General features: G+C 35.4%; 2 protein-coding genes and 1 long non-coding RNA gene across 3 annotated transcripts; 1 reads left to right on the forward strand and 2 right to left on the reverse strand.

The window, feature by feature from the left end:
• Positions 1-231: 231 nt before the first annotated feature.
• LOC132612935 (uncharacterized) lies at positions 232-3,038 on the reverse strand. The gene is made up of 4 exons (XM_060327005.1): positions 3,034-3,038; positions 2,530-2,857; positions 1,159-1,824; positions 232-705 (listed from the first exon to the last, which is right to left on the reverse strand). The coding sequence occupies exons 1-4, from the start codon at positions 3,036-3,038 to the stop codon at positions 232-234; spliced, it is 1,473 nt and encodes a 490-aa protein (XP_060182988.1).
• A 3,314-nt stretch (positions 3,039-6,352) lies between these two features.
• On the forward strand, positions 6,353-8,231 carry LOC132615846 (uncharacterized). The gene is made up of 3 exons (XR_009572871.1): positions 6,353-6,501; positions 7,683-8,024; positions 8,097-8,231. It is a non-coding gene; the product is annotated as an uncharacterized LOC132615846 (long non-coding RNA).
• LOC132615845 (probable serine/threonine-protein kinase PBL25) lies at positions 7,170-9,960 on the reverse strand. The gene is made up of 5 exons (XM_060330442.1): positions 9,824-9,960; positions 9,148-9,353; positions 8,870-9,059; positions 8,392-8,783; positions 7,170-8,310 (listed from the first exon to the last, which is right to left on the reverse strand). The coding sequence occupies exons 1-5, from the start codon at positions 9,936-9,938 to the stop codon at positions 7,513-7,515; spliced, it is 1,701 nt and encodes a 566-aa protein (XP_060186425.1). The 5' UTR covers positions 9,939-9,960; the 3' UTR covers positions 7,170-7,512.
• Positions 9,961-19,293: the final 9,333 nt, after the last annotated feature.

Consider the following 19,293-nt stretch of genomic DNA (forward strand, 5'->3'; position numbering starts at 1 on the left):
GTAGAGAATTGTAGACCATTTATCTCTTGCTATTATATAGTGTTTTATTATCATCAACAAGAATATAACAAATTAATAAAAGAATGGACAAAAGAATAAATGTGTGATAAGATTCTTGAAGTCTCTGTCTTAGTAATATCAAAGTTTTGCCATTTCTTTTCAAGCAGAGTGTGCATTATGCGTCAAGAATCATAAGATAAATTCATATAAACCATGTATAAGAGTGTGATGTTACGATGACAATTTCCTTTTCCTGTATCTTCTTGAATATGGATTGAGAGCTGGACTGTGGTTACAGGTTGCCCTAGTGTGTCCAAAGAACTTGCATCTACCACATCTGTATGTGTACTTTGTCGATTCTCTTCTTGGACGATATCTTTTTGTTTGTTTTCTTCCAGGTCTTATTTTAACATCAGGCGGCGTTATTTTAATATCCATAATGTTTTGTGGAATAATCCATGAGTCTTCATTTCCAACTGATAGTATTTCACCTTTGTATGTCTCTTGCCAGGCTTGTTTCTTGAACCAGTCCGCACAATATGTAGATTTTGGCAAACTTCTTTTGTCTATAACTGCCATGGCATGTGTGCACGGTAACTCGTCAGTTTGGAACTCCAAGCATTCACAAGTCATATTCTTTAGGTCTATATTGTATTGATATCCTTCATCTTTCACAACAAATTTGACGGGAGTTGTGTTTTCTACCTGTGGAAATTGACAATATAAATGAGTGATATTTTTCAGATTATGTGAGAGTTATGCCCTTTCCGGCATACTTCCTGTACAGTGAAAATAAGAGTCTGCCCCTTCCGGCAGAACTCAGTATAAAATAGGGTCATAGTTGTTCCTTTGTCCAGCATAACTTTTGTGTTTGGTTAAATTTAAACTATACATTGCTCATAAAACTAAGATTGAAGTGTGTGTTGGTAAAATCTACTTACTTTTATTGTGAGCATAAAAACAGTGTCATAGTTATGTCCTTACTAGCATAATTCCAGGCTAGTTAAAATAAGAGTCTGCCCCTTCCGACAGAACTAAGTATAAAAATAGGGTCATAGTTGTTCCTTTGTCCAGCATAACTTTTGTGTTTGGTTAAAATTAAACTATGCATTGCTCACCAAACTAATATTGAAGTGTGTGTTGGTAAAATGTACTTACTTTCATTGTGAAGCCTCTACTTATCTTTTCAAGCAGAATCTTTTCAGCCCAACATGTCAGGTCATGGGACAATTCTGTTGCATCCAATCTTCTCTGGTAAAACCAATTTTGCGACTTGTTTTGGATGTAATCAATATATGCCATTATTGGCAACTCCATTGCTTTCCTCAATACAAAATTCGTTGTCTCTACATTGTTTGTTGTGAGCATGTTGTAACGCCTGTTGGTGTGGAATGAACGTGCCCATCTTTCTGGTGGTTCTTCTTCTATGTATTCTGCAGCTTTTGGGTCGATTTGTTGAATCTGTGACATATAGGTCCGAAACTCTGCCTGTTTGTAGGTAGTTGCTGCATTGTAGAATAGTGATAGGATCGCTTCGGATGGGAAATATTTCTGCAAGTTCTTCTCCATATAGTAGATGCATATTCCATGCTGGGTATCTGGATACAGTTCTTTGATTGCAGTTGCAATTGATGCTTGGCGATCAGAATGAATTGATAGGTCTTTGCGCGTGCCAAACACCTTTTTCACGTGTCTGAAGAACCACCTGTAGGATTCATTATTTTCAGAGTCTGCAATACCAAATGCGAGAGGAAATATGCTGTTGTTGCCATCCTTTGCTACTGCTATCATGAGCACACCGTTGCATCCACCATCATTACTGGTCTGCAGTGTTTCCAACCCTCAATTAATGCTCCATAAGCGAAAAAAGCATACTTAAACTTATTGTCAGGGGTCCATTTGATGTTAGCAACTGTTCTAGGATTTCTTAATTTCATCATGTGAAAATATTGCGGTAGAAGTGCAGTTATTTTCTGGGCTTCCTCTTATGACATTATAAGCTTGTTGGAGGGAACGCCATGCTTTGTGGTAACCAATGTGCAAGCCATATCTGCTTCTCATTTCTTCAATCACAAATTTGGGTGTTATCTCTTGTAGTGTATGGCGTACTACGTCTGTAATGTATTCCAATATGACTTTTGAAGTTGCATTCCTCATGTCAGAGGTGATGAAATTTATTGAACAACTATATCTCTTTTCAAAGTTAACTACTTTGAAAAGTTTTGATCCTCTGAACCTTGAACTGTGGAAATGCCAAATGTAGGTTGGGTCAACACATCTGATGTAATACCGTTGCGTGCATGAATTTTCTACCTTGTACTATTGATGACGAGTAATTGCAATGTTATTCATGCACTTTTTCACGGCATCTTTGTCTTTGAATAAAATACCAACTTCTATTTGATCAATCGATGCACTAGGTGTCAAAATTTGTGTATCATTTTGTATCCTCTTCCTCTTTAGTGTCTTTCTTTTGTTGCATGGCTGTATTTATGTCTCTTCAACTGTCATGCTCGGAGTAAGTGATACAACATTCATTGAAGTTGGATGCTGAGGAAGGTCATTGTTTACAACTTGTTCAATGTTTGGCGGTTGCCATTGTAGCTGCTCAGGTGTCTGGTTAGGAGTTACTATCTCGCTCTGCTCATGTGGAATCCCAAGGTTATGTCCAATAGGGTTGTGTTTTTCGTCATCCAATCCAACTTCAGATATGTCTTCTTCATAAGCAATGCAGAGGTGTCTGTCAATTTCCTCTATGGTTTGTCGTTTTGTTATTAGGATAGAGTCATTATGATGTTCTTGTAATGGGTTGTTCTCCGTATCAGTTGAATTGAACTCTAATATGAAACGAGAATTTCTGAAGTTGTCATTGTTGTTGAGCAGGTACAAGCAAATGTGAAGATCAATGTCGTTTGTTACACGCATCCCTTTGGATGTTTTCTCACTGGTGTCAAACCATATGTTAGCCTCTTTTTGCTGAGTATCTTGTGTATGCCCCGCAAATATCTGTTGAGTGAATTGTTGAAAATTTACACCATCGTTGACAAGTATTAGCTTGGTTTCACGATTGACATAATTGTAGGTGGCGTCCCATTTGCCGTTGAAGGCTATGTAGATGCATCTTGGTGTCATTTTTTGTTATACTTCCTGCATAAAGAGAGATTCACTTGAGAAAAAACCAAAATGCAATGTATTTAAGTTGTTATTTTTGAAAATTTAAGTTCTGCCCTTCCCAGCAGACTTTGTATGTAAAGTCATGAAGTATGCCTCAAACGACATATCTACCATTTTGTAAACAGAAGTTGTGCCCCTACCAGCATTGTTAAAAAACGGAGTCACTGTTTCTGCAACAGTTATTCCAATGAAATTGCAACAGTTATTTCCATGAAACTGAAAAACCTCCTCTGTCTTTATCCAATTTAAATCAAATCCATGCAACAGTTACTCCAATTTAAAATTGACTAATTTATACTTCTATATAAACCAACATAACATTTGGAAGAAGAAAAAAAAACACTTTACTTCTGAAAACCAGATATAATCACATACAAAATGAACCAAAATCAACATATTGTACATGGTAATGGTGCCCACGGGCAAGCACATGAACATGCCCATCTTCATAACCAAATCCATCCTAATATTGCAAATTTGCAAATTACTCAAGAAATTGTTGATATCAAAAGAGACATAGATTTTCTGACGGCTCTTTACGGTGCTCTAAGTAGAGAAAATGATGATCTACGAAGAGAATTACGATTTGTAAGGCAGAGGTTATTCCATCACACTGGTCAAATTGACGATGGGGCAATTTGGAATGGGTACACATGAAATTAGAACTAATGATGGTAGTTTGGTACTTATGAAGTTAGGATTTTATGTTTTGTGGACATATATATTTAAATGTATCTTAATGAAGTCTAAGTTTCTTTAAGTTTGTAGAATTTTACTTTAATGGCTTCTAAACAGAAGTATTGCCTTCTCCGGCATACTTGTTCAGAACTTTGCCTGTAACGACATACTCTACTCCTTTGTAAATTGTACTTTTGCCTCCTCCGGCATAAGTACTTTTTGTTTTGCTTATGATAATGCAGTAACTGTTTTTGGTTAAAAAAAAAAAAAAACTGAAAAACCTCCTTTATCTTCATGCAATATAAATCAAATGCCTGCAACAGTTATTCCAATTAGAGGATTGACGCAACTGGACTAATTTATACTTCTATATAAACCAGAACTTTTGCCTTCTTCGGCATACTTGTTATGAAATTTTGTTCAGAACTTTGCCGGTAACGGCATACTCTACTCTTTTGTAAATTGAACTTTGACCTCCTTCGGCATAAGCACTTTTTATTTTGCTTATGATAATGCAGTAACTGTTTTTGGTTAAAAAAAAAAATGAAAAACCTCCTCTATCTTCATCCAATTTAAATCAAATCCCTGCAACAGTTATTCCAATTAGAGGATTGATGCAACTGGACTAATTTATACTTCTATATAAAACAGAACCTTTGGCTTCTCCGGCGTACTTGTTATGAAGTTTTGTTTACAACTTTGCCGGTAACGGCATACTCTACTCTTTTGTAAATTGAACTTTTGCCTTCTCCGACATAAGTACTTTTTGTTTTGCTTATGATAATGCAGTAACTGTTTTTGGTTAAAAAAAAAAACTGAAAAACCTCCTCTATCTTCATGCAATATAAATCAAATCCATGCAACAGTTATTCCAATTTAAAATGGACTGATTTGTACTTCTATATAAACCAAAACTTTTGCCCTCTATGGCATACTTGTTATGAAGTTTGTTCAAAACTTTGCCGATAACGGCATAATCTACTCTTTTGTAAATTGAACTTTTGTCTCCTCTGGCATAAGTACTTTTTGTTTTGGTTATGATAATGGACTTTGCCTGTAACGGCAAAATGTACTCCTAAATAAATTAAACTTTTGCCTCTTTCGGCATACTTGTTCAAAATTTGTTCACAGTTTGCCTTAATTCAAGTTTAAATCGATAAGCATTGCCTGATTTAAATTGAATTTACTATAATTACAATTTCAAGTTAATGAGCATTGTATACTAATTTAAGTAAGGTATAAAGTAATTAAAATCAAAACAAAGAAATAAATTCAATCAATTCTATTTTGCTGAGTAATTTTATCATGCGCAATGTTCAATCTAAGCTGTATGTCAGCTGTTTCTTAATAATCAGGTCGTAGAAGATTTTTTTTCTTTCAAATATTAACAATCTAAACTCCATAAAATCGTTAAATTGAGTTAAATTAGGGCTGGGCATAAATACCGAAAACCGAAAAACCGAACCGTACCGAACTGAAACTTCAACAAACCGAACCGAACCGAACTAGTTGTGTTCGGTGTTTGGTGTCCATCGTCAAAAAACCGAAACCGAAACCGAAATAGCCGAACCGAAGTTTGATAAAACCGAACCGAAAAACCGAACGCGCACCGAAATGTAATACAGTACCCAAAAAAATTAAAATAGTCCAGGCCCATTAAGTTTAAAGCAAAAAAAATCCAATTGTAATAAGTCCTCTTTTGCATTTGTATCCCTAATTTTTCACTTCAATTGAAAAAATCAAATATCCTTAACAAAGAAAGGTAACTAGGATGTCTCTTTAGGATTAATGTATGTCCTTTATGTGTTTTCTTAATTATTCTTACGGTATGTATATAACACCTAGTAATCCTATGTCATGATTATAGTTTTCTGTTCTTGTATATCCTGTTTGTTTGATTTTGATTTTAATTTATCAGTTTTATGTTTTATTGCTTTTGAGAATATGAATTAGTGTCAATGGAATCGCTTCTAATATTATATTAAAAAAACCGAATTGAAAAAATCGAAACCGTACCGAACCGAACTTTAAAAAACCGAAACCGAAAGAACCGAACCGAACTAGTTTGGTTCGGTGTTTGGTGTCCACCTTAAAAAAACCGAACCCGAAATAGCCAAACCGAAGTTTGATAAAACCGAACCGAAAAACCGAACGCCCACCCCTAAGTTGAATTAAGATTTGTACCTTTTACTGATTTGTAGCAGCAAAATCAATTGACAAATCTGACTTGAAACAATGATTTGAATAATGTGAAAAATTGGGAACGAAATTTGTGTTAACGATATGAAAGAAGGGAAGGATTTGAATAAAGGTAAATTTGAATAACGATATTTGTTTATATGTAATGGTTAGGGATAATAATATCTTTGTACTATGTTGCTTTTGCTCGGAAGGGCAATAATTCAAGACCACCATTTTGAGGGGCAAAATCTAAAGACCAGCCCAAAAGAGGGGCATTCGCGCGAATTGCCCAAAGATTTTCAATTGTATTAGAACCTCGCTGCTGCTTCATAATTGAAAAAAACCAACAAAAGTAAACAGTGAATTATCTTTTTCTCTTCATCCCTCTGCTAAATATTACAATTCCATTCGTCTGGAAAATCTTTTTTTCATTTATTTGTCAGTGGATACAATAACGCTTCTTCGAAGGTACAATTAGTTTCTCATTACAAATTTAGTATTCTCCTCTAGTGAAGTAAGAAAAGAAGGCATTTGGTTTGATGCTTAATCTTAAAAATGGCAAATTATTGTGTATTTTTGGTTAAAGAGAATTTTTTGGAGAAACTTTGAAAATTTTAAACCCCTCTTGGTTGGGGCACTGGAATGTCATAATCAAGGTTAAAAAATTACAGCAAGATCTTGATAACATTTTAAAACTCCCCAATTCCCACCTTTTGAGAATTGCAGTTTGAACATAAGCAACTGTCCATTTTTGTCTTGGCCTTAAAGACTTCAATCAAGTAATTCTGATTTCCTGAATTCAATGTTTTAAGTTTTTACTGATGTAGAATTTATATGGGACCACCCCTTTTGTTTGGCTTAATTGAAAGTACTAGATGCCGGCTAAATTTTAGAAGTTTGACCAAATAAGTTATTAGTCGTCTTTGTACGAAGGTGCACATATTAACCACAAATAATTGAATATGAGGACGTAACTAGCAGGTTGCAGCAAAATTATTGTTTGTATTCCGGTTTTATTCCTATGTAAGTGTTAGCAGCCAAATACTATCATGAGATAATGAAATTAATTAAGAACTCTACTATCTCCATCTCTTAGTTTTGACCGGTAAATGACTGATCAATTTAAAGCTTTCATGTAATAAACGACTTTAAAGTTTGTGAGATGAAAGACAAGTCTAATGTTAGCTGTAGAGAAGTAAATAGATAAAGAAAAATTTCAATGCTATTCCCCCTTTTAGGACTTGTATTTCTCTAAAAGAAATATTGAATGATAATGCCAGATATCAAAACACTCACGGGGATACCAAAAATATAAATAAGATACTTGCTTCGCATACAAGATTGATTGTCCATAGTTATAATTTGAAAGAACATCACTTTGTGATAGTGTACTCTTATTTATAAACCTCAGATGAAGAAAAGTGTCCATGTACCTTGATGATAAAAGAATATCAACATTTTAATTTCTGAGGTATAATTTCATGATCTAATTGCACGTCTTGTGTGATATAGTCCATCCCTTTCTTCTGATTCCGCATCATTGCTGCTCTGACTTGAATATGCACCAAAACTTACATCTTTGGACTTTACGCTACTTTGTTGCTGATGATTGCTCTTGTCCTTTAAATTGAATGTCTCATTCTTTTCAGAATCGTCTTTTGTGGAGTTTGAGCTGTTACGTTTTACCTTGCTTTTGCGTCTTGAGCTTGAGCTGATTGTTCGAGAGGATGACTTTAACTTACTTTTGCGTCTTGATTCGGAACCCAATTTTCCAGATTTTGTTGTCAGCCCTCCTCCAAGTTCAAGCGTTCTGTCTTCTTTCTCATACTCTGAAGATCCTGACGTACTTCCATACCCATAATCAGAACTTGCTCTATCATCATCATCTTCACTATCAAGAACATTTTCAGGGTGATGATTAATGCCAACACTTCGATGACCTTGATCTTTTTGTTGATCATTCTCACTGCTCTGATCCTCATTCCTTTTTGGTAAGGCCTCATTATCTGAACTCGTTTGCTCGTATTCATCTGAATTGTCTGCACCTGAAATGTCTTTCTCAGGAGACGAAGGAGATTCAGGAATTGGTTCATCAACGTTGAGGGTAGTAAGAGCAGCAACGACATCACTGATCAAGGGACGGACTGATGGCTCTTCTTGAAGACACATGGCTGCAACCCCAACTGCCTGATTCAAACTTCTCTCTGGAAACTTGTTCTTCAGAACTGGATCCGCCATTTCTCTGAACCTTTTCGGATTCCTGAAAATCGGTTGTGCCTATTCATGAATCACACACATTTCATAATCAGTCACAGTGAAACTAGTGAGAAGAAATATTGAATGAGAGTGCGTCCTCACCCAAGCAACTAAGTTTTGCTCCTCTGGGGGCCTTGTGGTATCCACTGCACGGCGTCCTGTAATAAGTTCAAGTAAAACAACTCCAAAACTGTATACATCTGACTTGAAAGAGAGTTCACCAGATCTTTCATACTCTGGAGCACAATAACCGTATGTTCCCATTACCCTCGGTGATATATGTGAGATATTCCCTCCACCTGCCAGCTTGGCAAGGCCATAGTCGGAAAGTCTAGGATTGAAATCTTGATCTAATAGAATATTGGTGGTTCTGAGATCACGATAAATGATTGGCGGATTGGCCTTTTCATGTAGATACTCAAGTCCTTGAGCTGCACCTGAGGCTATCTTTATTCTCTTTAGCCAATCTAATGGCTTTTGATCCTCCTTAATGTCTGGAGTAGTCATGTAACATTTATAAGCAATCAGTAAAGAAGAAGCATTAACATTGGAGGAGAGGGGTAAGAACTATGTCCATTACCAATTAGATGATCAGCAAGACAGCCCATTGGCATATATTCGTAGACTAAAATCCTCTGATCTCCATCAGCACAGTATCCAATGAGATTGACTAGATTTTGGTGGTTAAGGAGACTTAGCATTAAGACTTCAACTTGAAACTCCTTGTTTCCTTGTGTTCCTGTCCTGTCTAGTTGCTTTACTGCCACAACCTATTTATTTAGACACCAGATATCATCAGATAGATGCACAAAAATAGATGACTCTTTGATTAGAGTGGGAACCAATTAAGTTAGTTACCTCTCCACCTTGAAGTGTTCCCTTGAAGACTCTTCCAAATCCACCTTCCCCTATTAGGCATTCTTGTCGGAAGTTCTTAGTTGCACTGGCTAGCTCACGGAATGTGAAAGTTTTAGCGTTGCTGCTATCCCCATTTTCAACGGGATGGCTAGCTTGATCAGCCTTGTTATAAGGGTTTTCACATGGTGGTTTGTAGTTGTTGTTTTCTGTCAAATTTAGGCAGAGAAACACAATTAGCCTGCAGGTGTGCTAGGAATAAGTACACAAGACATGCACATGTATCAATCCAGCACCATCATGCTTAATACATTGGCCTTCTTATTTACTGAATAAGGTATTAGTACTAGTCATTAGTTTTGAAGACCACTGTTTCCATGCGGAGATTATTTTCAAATGCATAAACTTTATGAGGTACTAGATTTTAAAAATACATATACTGTAATTATTTTACGTCTTAGAAAAGTGTTAATTTAAGACTTCCTATTTCTTTTGCTCTCTTTCTTGTACAAAAACCACAAATTCTTTGCATATTCTTAACCTCTTCGAGCTCGTTCTTTCCTTACATGTTTAATTAGACCTATTCTTACAGGAAGAACAAAAATAAAGAGAAACATCAGGACATGTGTTGGCATAAAATATTTTCAAATGTCAGTTTTATAGGGAAAAAAGAAGATACCAAAATGTGGTGGGGAGGATGGAGGATATGCGGGACGAGCAACCGCCACGGACGGGTCCTTAGCCGGCCGTGGCTCGTTGTTTTTCTTAGACTGGAAACAGGGGAGGCAACTCATATCATAATTGATTCATTACACAGAGAACAGAACACGTGATCCCGCGCCATTCATACCTTCTTCATCCTCCTCTACGACGAAATTTAGCAAACAGAATATATCATATATATCCTTCCTTGTGTTTCAAGAATGGAGGGAAAAAAAGATTATATGCATTCGTTACGCTTTGTCTTGAGCAAGTTTATGCTTTGAAGGGAAAATGATAGATAGTGTCATGCATGAAATGGTCACATTGGAAAACAAATGGTGGCAATGGAGGAGAAAGGAAGAGGGTTTTCCAGGTTGAAGGAGGTGTCGCAAAATATTGGAGGAAAACAAATCATTTGGAACATTGGCTTCTCTCAAAAATTTTCCTCAAAGTTTCCTCATCATTAGTGGGAGAGAAAAAAAAGGGAGATTTGGATGGTAGTGTATTCCACTTTTCTTTTCCCCTCCCTCTCCTTCATTGGGGCTTCTAAGACAAATACTTATAATGCAACATCTTTCTTCCTAGCTAGTATTTCTATCTTTGTCTTTTTATGATTTATTTCAATAATTTTATACTCTTAATGTGTTTTAATCTGTTGTAGTAGGTAATTCTATAAGGGCGGATACACAGTTTATTGTACGGTTCGGCAGCATCCAACAGCTTTAGCCTAAATCCAGCGTATATGAAGAAATTCACTAAATATGCCCATATAATAAGTTGTGAGCCCAATAACATAAATAGGTTAGGTGTTGGGTGACAAGCGAGGGGTCGTCAGAACTCTTAAATTTCAAATCCTAGATTCACCTATAATAATCTGCCTTATTTTCAAGTTACCAATTCTATGTTTTATGAATAATTATTTGTAGTTATTTTCTAGGTGGCCTGATAATGTAAAAAAGAAAATCACACAATTAATGGGTGGAAGTTATAACTTTTTTTAGCAGGGTAGTGTGCCTCCCCCTTCTCACCCTTCTCCAAAAAGGGAAAAAAAAAAAAAAAAGGAAGAAGAACAGAAACACAGCTTTTTCTCCATTACTGATTAATAAGTACTAGTAATCTTGCTATATATATGTGTATATGCTTATATTTGGCAATCCATCATGACTTAATTTTGTGAATACTTCCCGAATTTCTACTGGATTTGTTCTTTTATAATGAATTGATTTTTCCATTACCATTTGCAAAAAGAATCATAAGGAAAAGGATTTCCATAGGTATTAAGTGGTTAAAAAAGACAACACTAACTTGCTTATCTTTCACCATAGCATAGTTCACCAGTCACCAACACGAAATGAACATAAAGCAATTTAAAAGGATTTGAAACTAACAACTTCGTTGCGCACCTTAAAAGGTTTCTTGGTCAGAATAGAGGCCTAGTAGTAGTTGTTGTTGTTTACATATATAATTGGGAGTAGCTGATGGAGCATGTAATTATTTGAACTTTATTATGAGTTTGAAATGTCATTGAATACTTTGATCATTTTAGTTACTAGGTTTGAAATTTAATATTTGTACATAATTAATAAAATTCTTAACCCATATACAGGGTTTGAGCCAAAATAATTGGATTTGACGAATCCAAGATACTAGTACTATAATTCTACCCCTGATGTAATTAATGAGTTCAATCGAACTCAATATTTCCTATACGAAATATAGACATATGTGTGAAATCTTGAACATATTGAGAATTATAAAATTTTGAACCCATAATATTAAATGTGTAATAAATTTTAGTAACAAAAACTTAAAAATAGAACTCGTCAAATTTAATACTCTTTTCGTTTTAATTTATGCGAACCTATTTCCTTATTAGTCCCTACAAAAAAAAATCCTTTCTATATTTGGAAATAATTTATCTTTATGCAATGATTTATATTTGAGGTTGGTTTTTGATAGTTTGAAGTGACAAACTGGGAAGAAGATCCGTTGAAATGACCAGACGGCAATGATGAAATGGAGCTTCATTAGAATTTCGAAATCTATGACATGAAGGCAACCAAGTACCAAATATTAAAAAATCTTTTTAAGTATTTTAGTGCTGAGCACTACACCAATATAATACTAGATATAAAGAATGAATGAAGATGTTCACAGATTTCCTCCGTTTGTTTAAAATAATTAGTAAAGGAATAAAAGACTTGGTTTAGGTACTTCTCGTTGCTATTTAAGATCCTCTTTTCAATTGCTCAAAGGAGAAATTCTATTGAACTTTGATGGGGTTTTAAGATTTTATAGAAAAGAAGTATTCCTTGTTATTTTTTCAAAAATGTTTTTGTTACTTATTCTAATTGGTATTGTTTTTGGTGTAAAAATATATTTTGTCGAACTTCCACCAAAAAAACGCATCCTCTTTTACTTTCCCTCCACAATTTCTTGGCCAATAACCAAAAATTGGTAACTTACGCGAAGGGAAAATAATTACAGCTCAGTATATTCATCATTATTTGGGGAACTATTTTTGTTCTGTGTGCGCGCGCACACTTCCTCCCTCCCAATTTTTGTGACACTTTTCGATTTTCGAGAGTCAATTTGACTAAAATTTAAAGCTAAATTGGATTAGATTAACTCAATATTTTAAGATTAAACTTTATATATTTGAAAACTACATGCAAAGTACTATAAGTTGTGATTTTTCTCATATTAATTTGGTGAAAAAATACATTTCAAAATGTTGGTCAAAATTCATGCCGTTTGAATCTCAGGAAGCGAAAAGTGTCACAAAAATTGGGACAGAGGGAGTATATATTACTACTATATATAACGGAGGATGTCCATTTTTTATAGTCCTCACATGATTTTTTTTTGTCATTTTTACCCCTAATGAAACTTTTTACGACTTTGTAACTCATCAAACATTTTGGTAAATTTTAAGAACTTTAAGGACTTTTACATACCACTAAAAACAATGATGTCATGAATAAGATGATAGTGCACTCCACAAAGCACAATCATATATTTGAATTAAAATATTATTCTTGTTATAAAATAATAAAACTACAAGAAGAATATTGTAGAGAAAGAGAGAACAGAGGAGAGTTCTTTATTTCTCTTTATGGATGAATTTACAATGAAGGAGAACCTCTATAATTATAGGGGAAAACTGACTTGATCCTAAAGTCACTAACCCTAATTTTTCTCCTAAAGATAGACATCCATAATAATAAATAATATTTATAAAACTTCTCCTTGGATGTCTACTTGATAGATGTTGCGCCTCATTAAAACCTTACTAGAAAAAAACCGATGAAAAAAATTCTAGAGACGGGAAAAGAATACACATTTCTAATAATACGCATTTTGGCTATCTCATTAAATACCTTACCAGGAAAACCCAATTGGGACAAAAACTTAGTTAAGGGAAAAAGAGTACAACGCGTATTAACTCCCCCTGGCGAGAACATCAATCCAAAACTTGAATCTTCGCATCCCAATCTTGTGCACCATCTTCTCGAAAATTACAGTTGGTTGGTGAACAAATCAACCATATTATCATCACTTGAACGAATCTGTTGCACGTTGATTTCACCATTCTTTTGGAGATCGTGTGTGAAGAACAACTTTGGTGAAATATGATTTGTCCTTTTATGAATTCTCTCTTTAGTTGGGCTATGTATGCTGCTGCATCTTCAGTCTTTGGATAGAGTTGCATCGGCATATAATATTGTTGAAATCACTCCAAGTGCATTCCTGACTTGCTTTATAAGCAGATGTTATCTTTATATGATTTGATTGTCATGTAGATCAATATCGTACGACTGTAATCCCTCATAGTCATAGCAAAATATATAATGCATCAATTGCATAAAGATTTGGCACTTCAGGACCAAAGAACTCTGCAAGTTTCTCATTTCAACTTCTTTCAGCAGATAATATACAGCTTTTGTGAACTCTTCAAGAGTTTCAATAATATTCAAGTCATCAAATTGCACCAACAATATGACAGATATTGATTTCTACAAAGATGTAAGGATAAATAGACCCTTAGTTAATGAATATTCATTAAGGAAATTAAATCGCATTCACCTTGCCTGATATAATTCAAATAAGAATTCTGAACAAATTTCTAGAACTTGTATATATGCTTCAGGCATTTAAAATTCTTCAAGAATTTTCAGATGAATTTTGTCAAGTAATTCATACAGGATGTGACAACATCAAGTATTTCTATTTAAATAATGTGACATCTTCTAGTGTCTGGACAACAGGTCCAATAAGCTTTACGTTTATCAAGATGCATTATTTCACTTGATAATAATTTCTATGTTAGCATGCTTTAATAGTCGTAGAATTTAGATCTTCACAATCTTTTACATTATTGTGCGCTATCAAAGATATCGTCAACGATATATTATTTTGTATCGGTTTGCAATAGGACATAACTTATTGAGATCTCATCATTTCCATTATTTTTAGGTACCTAAACCTCTCATGAGGTTTCATAAAGTGTTATGTTGTAGGTTCTTCAAGAGCACAATGCCTTCTTATGGTGATCATTGATCATTTGCTCCTTTTTCTTTTCAATTATTATTGCTTTTGGAACCGATTGGAGAAGACTGTCTGAATCAAAGAAGACAAGAATGATAGATGAATAGAATCTGAGGCCATCCTCGGATCCGGAAGCTCACCCCAATCACTCGAACGAAGCTCTAAAGGGGAACTTGGTAGTCACAGCCTCTACTAGTGCTAGGGATCGAGTCTGCACAAAAAAGGGCGCAACAAGTGTAGCGTGAGTACAAATACCAATGGGTACTCAGCATGCATCGTCGACCGACCCTTTCAAGAACGGAGACGAGGGCTGGCCTATGAATGCTATAACCACACTTGTGCGCTATTAGTCCAAGTAAAATAGGATCACAATAACAACTAAACTACAACCAATATACTAGTAAATAAGGCAAAGTAAACCACAACAGTCATAACAGAAACACGAGCAAGGATAAATAAGATGCAAATGCGATGAAATGCAATGCAAGGCCTTTGTTTCCACATCCCGATATACACACGATTGAATATGAACGACATCGTGACCTATGGGGGATCATAAGGCCCATATATCATCGCTCCGGTAGTTTCCTTGGATCGCGGCTCATCATTTCATATCATATCTCAGTAACCTGTCTCTTAGCCAACCGGGCTTTTGTACCAATATCATGTGCCAATATCATCACTCGTCCGGAACAAGGTCTCATCGGACTCACAATCGTATCCTCGAATCCTATGCATGAATACATGTAAAACATGAATATGGCATACTCCAAGTCATGAAGAATAATGTAAGCATGGAAACCATCAAAAGCATATTCTCAACATCATAAAGGCTTCACCTTTTTAATTATTTCATTACAAAGAGGATATATGAGTGATATGCACGTAAACAAACAAGGCAGGCAACTATAATAAGAGGCATAAGTATGGGCATCAGACCCCAATCACAGATCCATAGGATCATACTATTCTACCAGCTAGTGTCCAGACATGGCTTTCAGACCAACTATATATTTGAAATAGCACAAATACCCAAATATGATAACCGGTATCCGATACTAGTGCTTGTTATCTCACAAGTATCAGAACCCCCTTAATTCGCCCAATTTCCCATTTTAATCCAACACACACGTTCAAGAAAAGGTACAAAGTCTCAACATGCCTGGTAGTGCCGAATATCGAGTCACAAGATCCTCTTGCCGTCACGAAAGGACTCCAAATGCACAAACTCTAGTCAAATTCATAATATACGTTAGAACACGAGTCTAACAACATCCAAATTGCTACATATTCCAAAACCCCCAAAATAATCCCTAAAATTAGGATTCCGAGCCAAAAAGGGCGAAACAGTAAATTGAGCCTAGAATCATGATCTTTATACTTTAGATGACTTATATTCTGAAAATCATCCATAAATAATCACTAATTCATGTTCAATTTCTAAAACCCCAATTTCATAAGTTGGGTTCAAAACCCTTCATTATTACTCCAAAAATTCAACATTCTAAACATGGATTATAATCTTACTAGGTGGAATAACCAAATTATGGGATTAGAACACTTAGCCAATGAATCGTTCTTGATATGCCTTAACTTCTCCCCCAAAAACGCTCTTAACCTTAGGGGTTGTGAATGGAAATACTAAAGAGTGAACACCCTAAAACCCACAATTTGTTTAGTGTTCTCGCCCCTACCAACTTAAGTTCGCCCTGGCGCACCCGCACCAGCAGACGAATCTTCGCCTCGGCGAAGTCCACCAAAATATCCTAGCCCGCACCGACGGGGCCAGGTTCACTGGGGCATGAGCGCTCTTGCGGGGAATTTCTCGCAGGGGTGTACTGTGCCCAACTTCACTGGTTCTCGCTCCTACGAGCCTCCGCTCACTGGGGAATGTTCGTAAGGGCGGAACCCACACGCGCCTACGCACAACACCAGAAACCAAAAAATATTGGTTTTGGCTCTCGTTCTCCGAAATCTCGACTCTCTCGGAACCTCCCCGACACAAACCAAATATGCAGACACATGTAAAAATGCGCTATGAACTCATCCACACAGAGGTCTCATTGACAAAGTCAAACCCACACGGGGAAAAACCCACTTTCCAACCAAATGACGAAAATGCCCCAAGAACTAAACCAAACACTCAAACAACCTATATTCGACGTTCCGAAGCTAATGGAACCGACAAAAATCCCAAAAGACAAAATTAGCCCCGAAGATGCCTAAAGTCAACCTAACATTTAAAGGTTACCCAACTTAGCAAATACCGAAAACAAGCAAAAGGGCGGTTTCACAAGGGCAAAATAGGCAGAAATATGAAAGCAACCAAAATGACCTAACGGGTTGTTACAGTCAGCAAATGTTTCTAGCATTTGACTTGAATTATCTTTTGAATGAGGATCATATTAATGATAATTCACAACATATCTTCTAGCTGCTTATTCTCTCCCCTTTATATTAGAAAAACTAATATATCCCATCTTCTTTAGAGGAATCCATCTTTGTGCATCATGTTAGATTAATTAATCATATACCCCACACAAAAAAAGAGTTAAATGAAAATATTTGGTTGCTGACCCTGAACCAATTATGAGGGGAGAATTTATCATAATTTATTGGTCTGAAGAATATAGGTGATGTTGTATGCAACATATCATATCTCAAAACAGCATATTAAGCTTTGTTCTCATAAGCAAGGGTTTAGCTATTTTTTTGAGGCATTTAATGCTAAACCAGCTTGGATATGAACCAACATTATTAAGATGAACTGTCTTGATTACATAATTTTAAAATTATGCTTGTACCTCAATTATTTTGAGCAATCAATTATGGAAATGTCAAACTCCAGGTTGACAATAAGTGTACGTGTAACCATCTCATGATGCTTCTATTTAAGACATCACATAATAGGTGAACGAGCCCATATTCACCTTTTAGATTTTTCCAGAATTTGGAATTCAATCCCAACATTAGCCAATATAATCAACTTATCATGAGAACAAGCAACAAAAATAAATTCTTAAAGAATCTTCTAGTTCTTCAATATATGTCAAATACTTAATATGCACATCATAATTGAATCGGAATGGCCAAATTGCTCATGCCAACTAATAAAATTATTTATAATAGTAAGCTTCAAGTTTACCATGTCATGTGCTATTTGTTTTAGTAAACTTCTGATTTACAATGACATGAATTGTTTTTTGAATCAATAAACTTCTGGTTTACCGTGACATGCGATTTCATCATATTTGTGTAGTACAATTTGGAGAATAAACAGGGTAAATTTTCACACATATATTTCTTACCAACTATAATTTGAAAGATATTTAATCCTCTAATCATTTGTAGCTTCAATATGATAGCCATTTACTTTAGTAAACTTCGGATTTACAACAACTTGTGTTTTGATCATAACATCTTCGTGTATTACAATCTAGAATAAATGACATTATACTATATAAGCTCTTCAAGAGCCTTAAATTTATTCTCCATAATCACATATTATTTGGACACTACTAGTGCCATGATCTTCTAGATAAATAGTTAGCTCTTTTGGAGCTCTTTATTGATCTTGTACTATCAAATATTACCCTGACATCGCTGGTGTCATGACAAAAGAAAAATTGCAACCAAATGAATATTATAAAGACATTCTTAAATTCATAAATGACAAAAAGTAAACATCAAGTTATACAGTCTTTGATACTTCTATCATCAATTTATATGGTAAATATCTCTTTCAGGGAGAATACCCATTAACATCCGAATATTTTGTATCAAAGAGGCAACCACATAATTATTTCTTTCTTCATGATTTTTTTTCGTATGAATTTTTATTTCCTACTGGAAAAGCAGCAAGTAAACATTATATATTAATGTGGTTATAGTAGAAAGTACTCTACAAAATTTGTATCTTTTTTCCTTAGAATGATACATAATAAAACTGTCCAAGATGATTTGACGTACGCAGGTATGTGCAGCAATGACCTTCATACCACGAAATAACATTTATATCCTTTGTTATTTTATCTCTTCAGGAGGTGTTGTAGTATTTCTTCATTCACTTTGGGGAATGAAACTTGGTCATTTAGATGAGCTTTATACATAATTTTCAATAGCTCGTTATTTCTCTCATCCACAAGAAAATATCGCTTCAATATATTTCTCAAACCTTTTCATGCTTGTCAAAAGTCATACCAAAACTTCTAGACCACCAAAATACATATAGAACCATTTCTTAGTAGTACATCCCAACACTTTAAGAAAATTGTAGCAATTTAAATATAAACATTTCCTTCGTTGTTTTTCCACCTTAAATAACTAAATGAAGCTTGCAAATGTAACGACCCGTTTGGTCGTTATTGTTATTTTGAACCATCTGCCCCCGTTGAACCGTCCCTAAACCCTGTTATTATGATTTTGACCCGCGGGGATGGGCGACACGATTCCCGAGATAATCAGGAAAGTTGTATAATGACTTATGAGAATTAGAACCTTAAAGTGAAAAACTGTTGACCGATAGTTGACTTTTGGGTAAACAGACCTTTATCGGAAATGCGGTGATTCCATGAGGTCTAGAGGGTCGATTATGACTTGGTGGGATGTTCAGTTCGGTTCCTGAGTTACTCAGAGCATTTTGGGCTATTGGTTGGAGAGTTGGTTTTTGGCCATTGGGGGTTGAACCGATCAAATAGACCCTCGATGGGAATTTTGAGACCACGAGTGAGAACGTAGCATGTTTTTATGTATGTGTCCATACCTATTTTGTATCTGGGAGGTCTTGGGTGGATGTCAGGATTTGTGGAGAACTTGGTGAAAAACCAGAATTCCATTGGTTTCTGGTGTCTCACCTTAGTGAGACTGGGTGCACTCCAGTTGACTAGCCTCGGCGGGGCT

Source organism: Lycium barbarum, chromosome 10, assembly GCF_019175385.1.
Source record: "Lycium barbarum isolate Lr01 chromosome 10, ASM1917538v2, whole genome shotgun sequence".
In the NCBI taxonomy this organism is placed as follows: Eukaryota; Viridiplantae; Streptophyta; class Magnoliopsida; order Solanales; family Solanaceae; genus Lycium; species Lycium barbarum.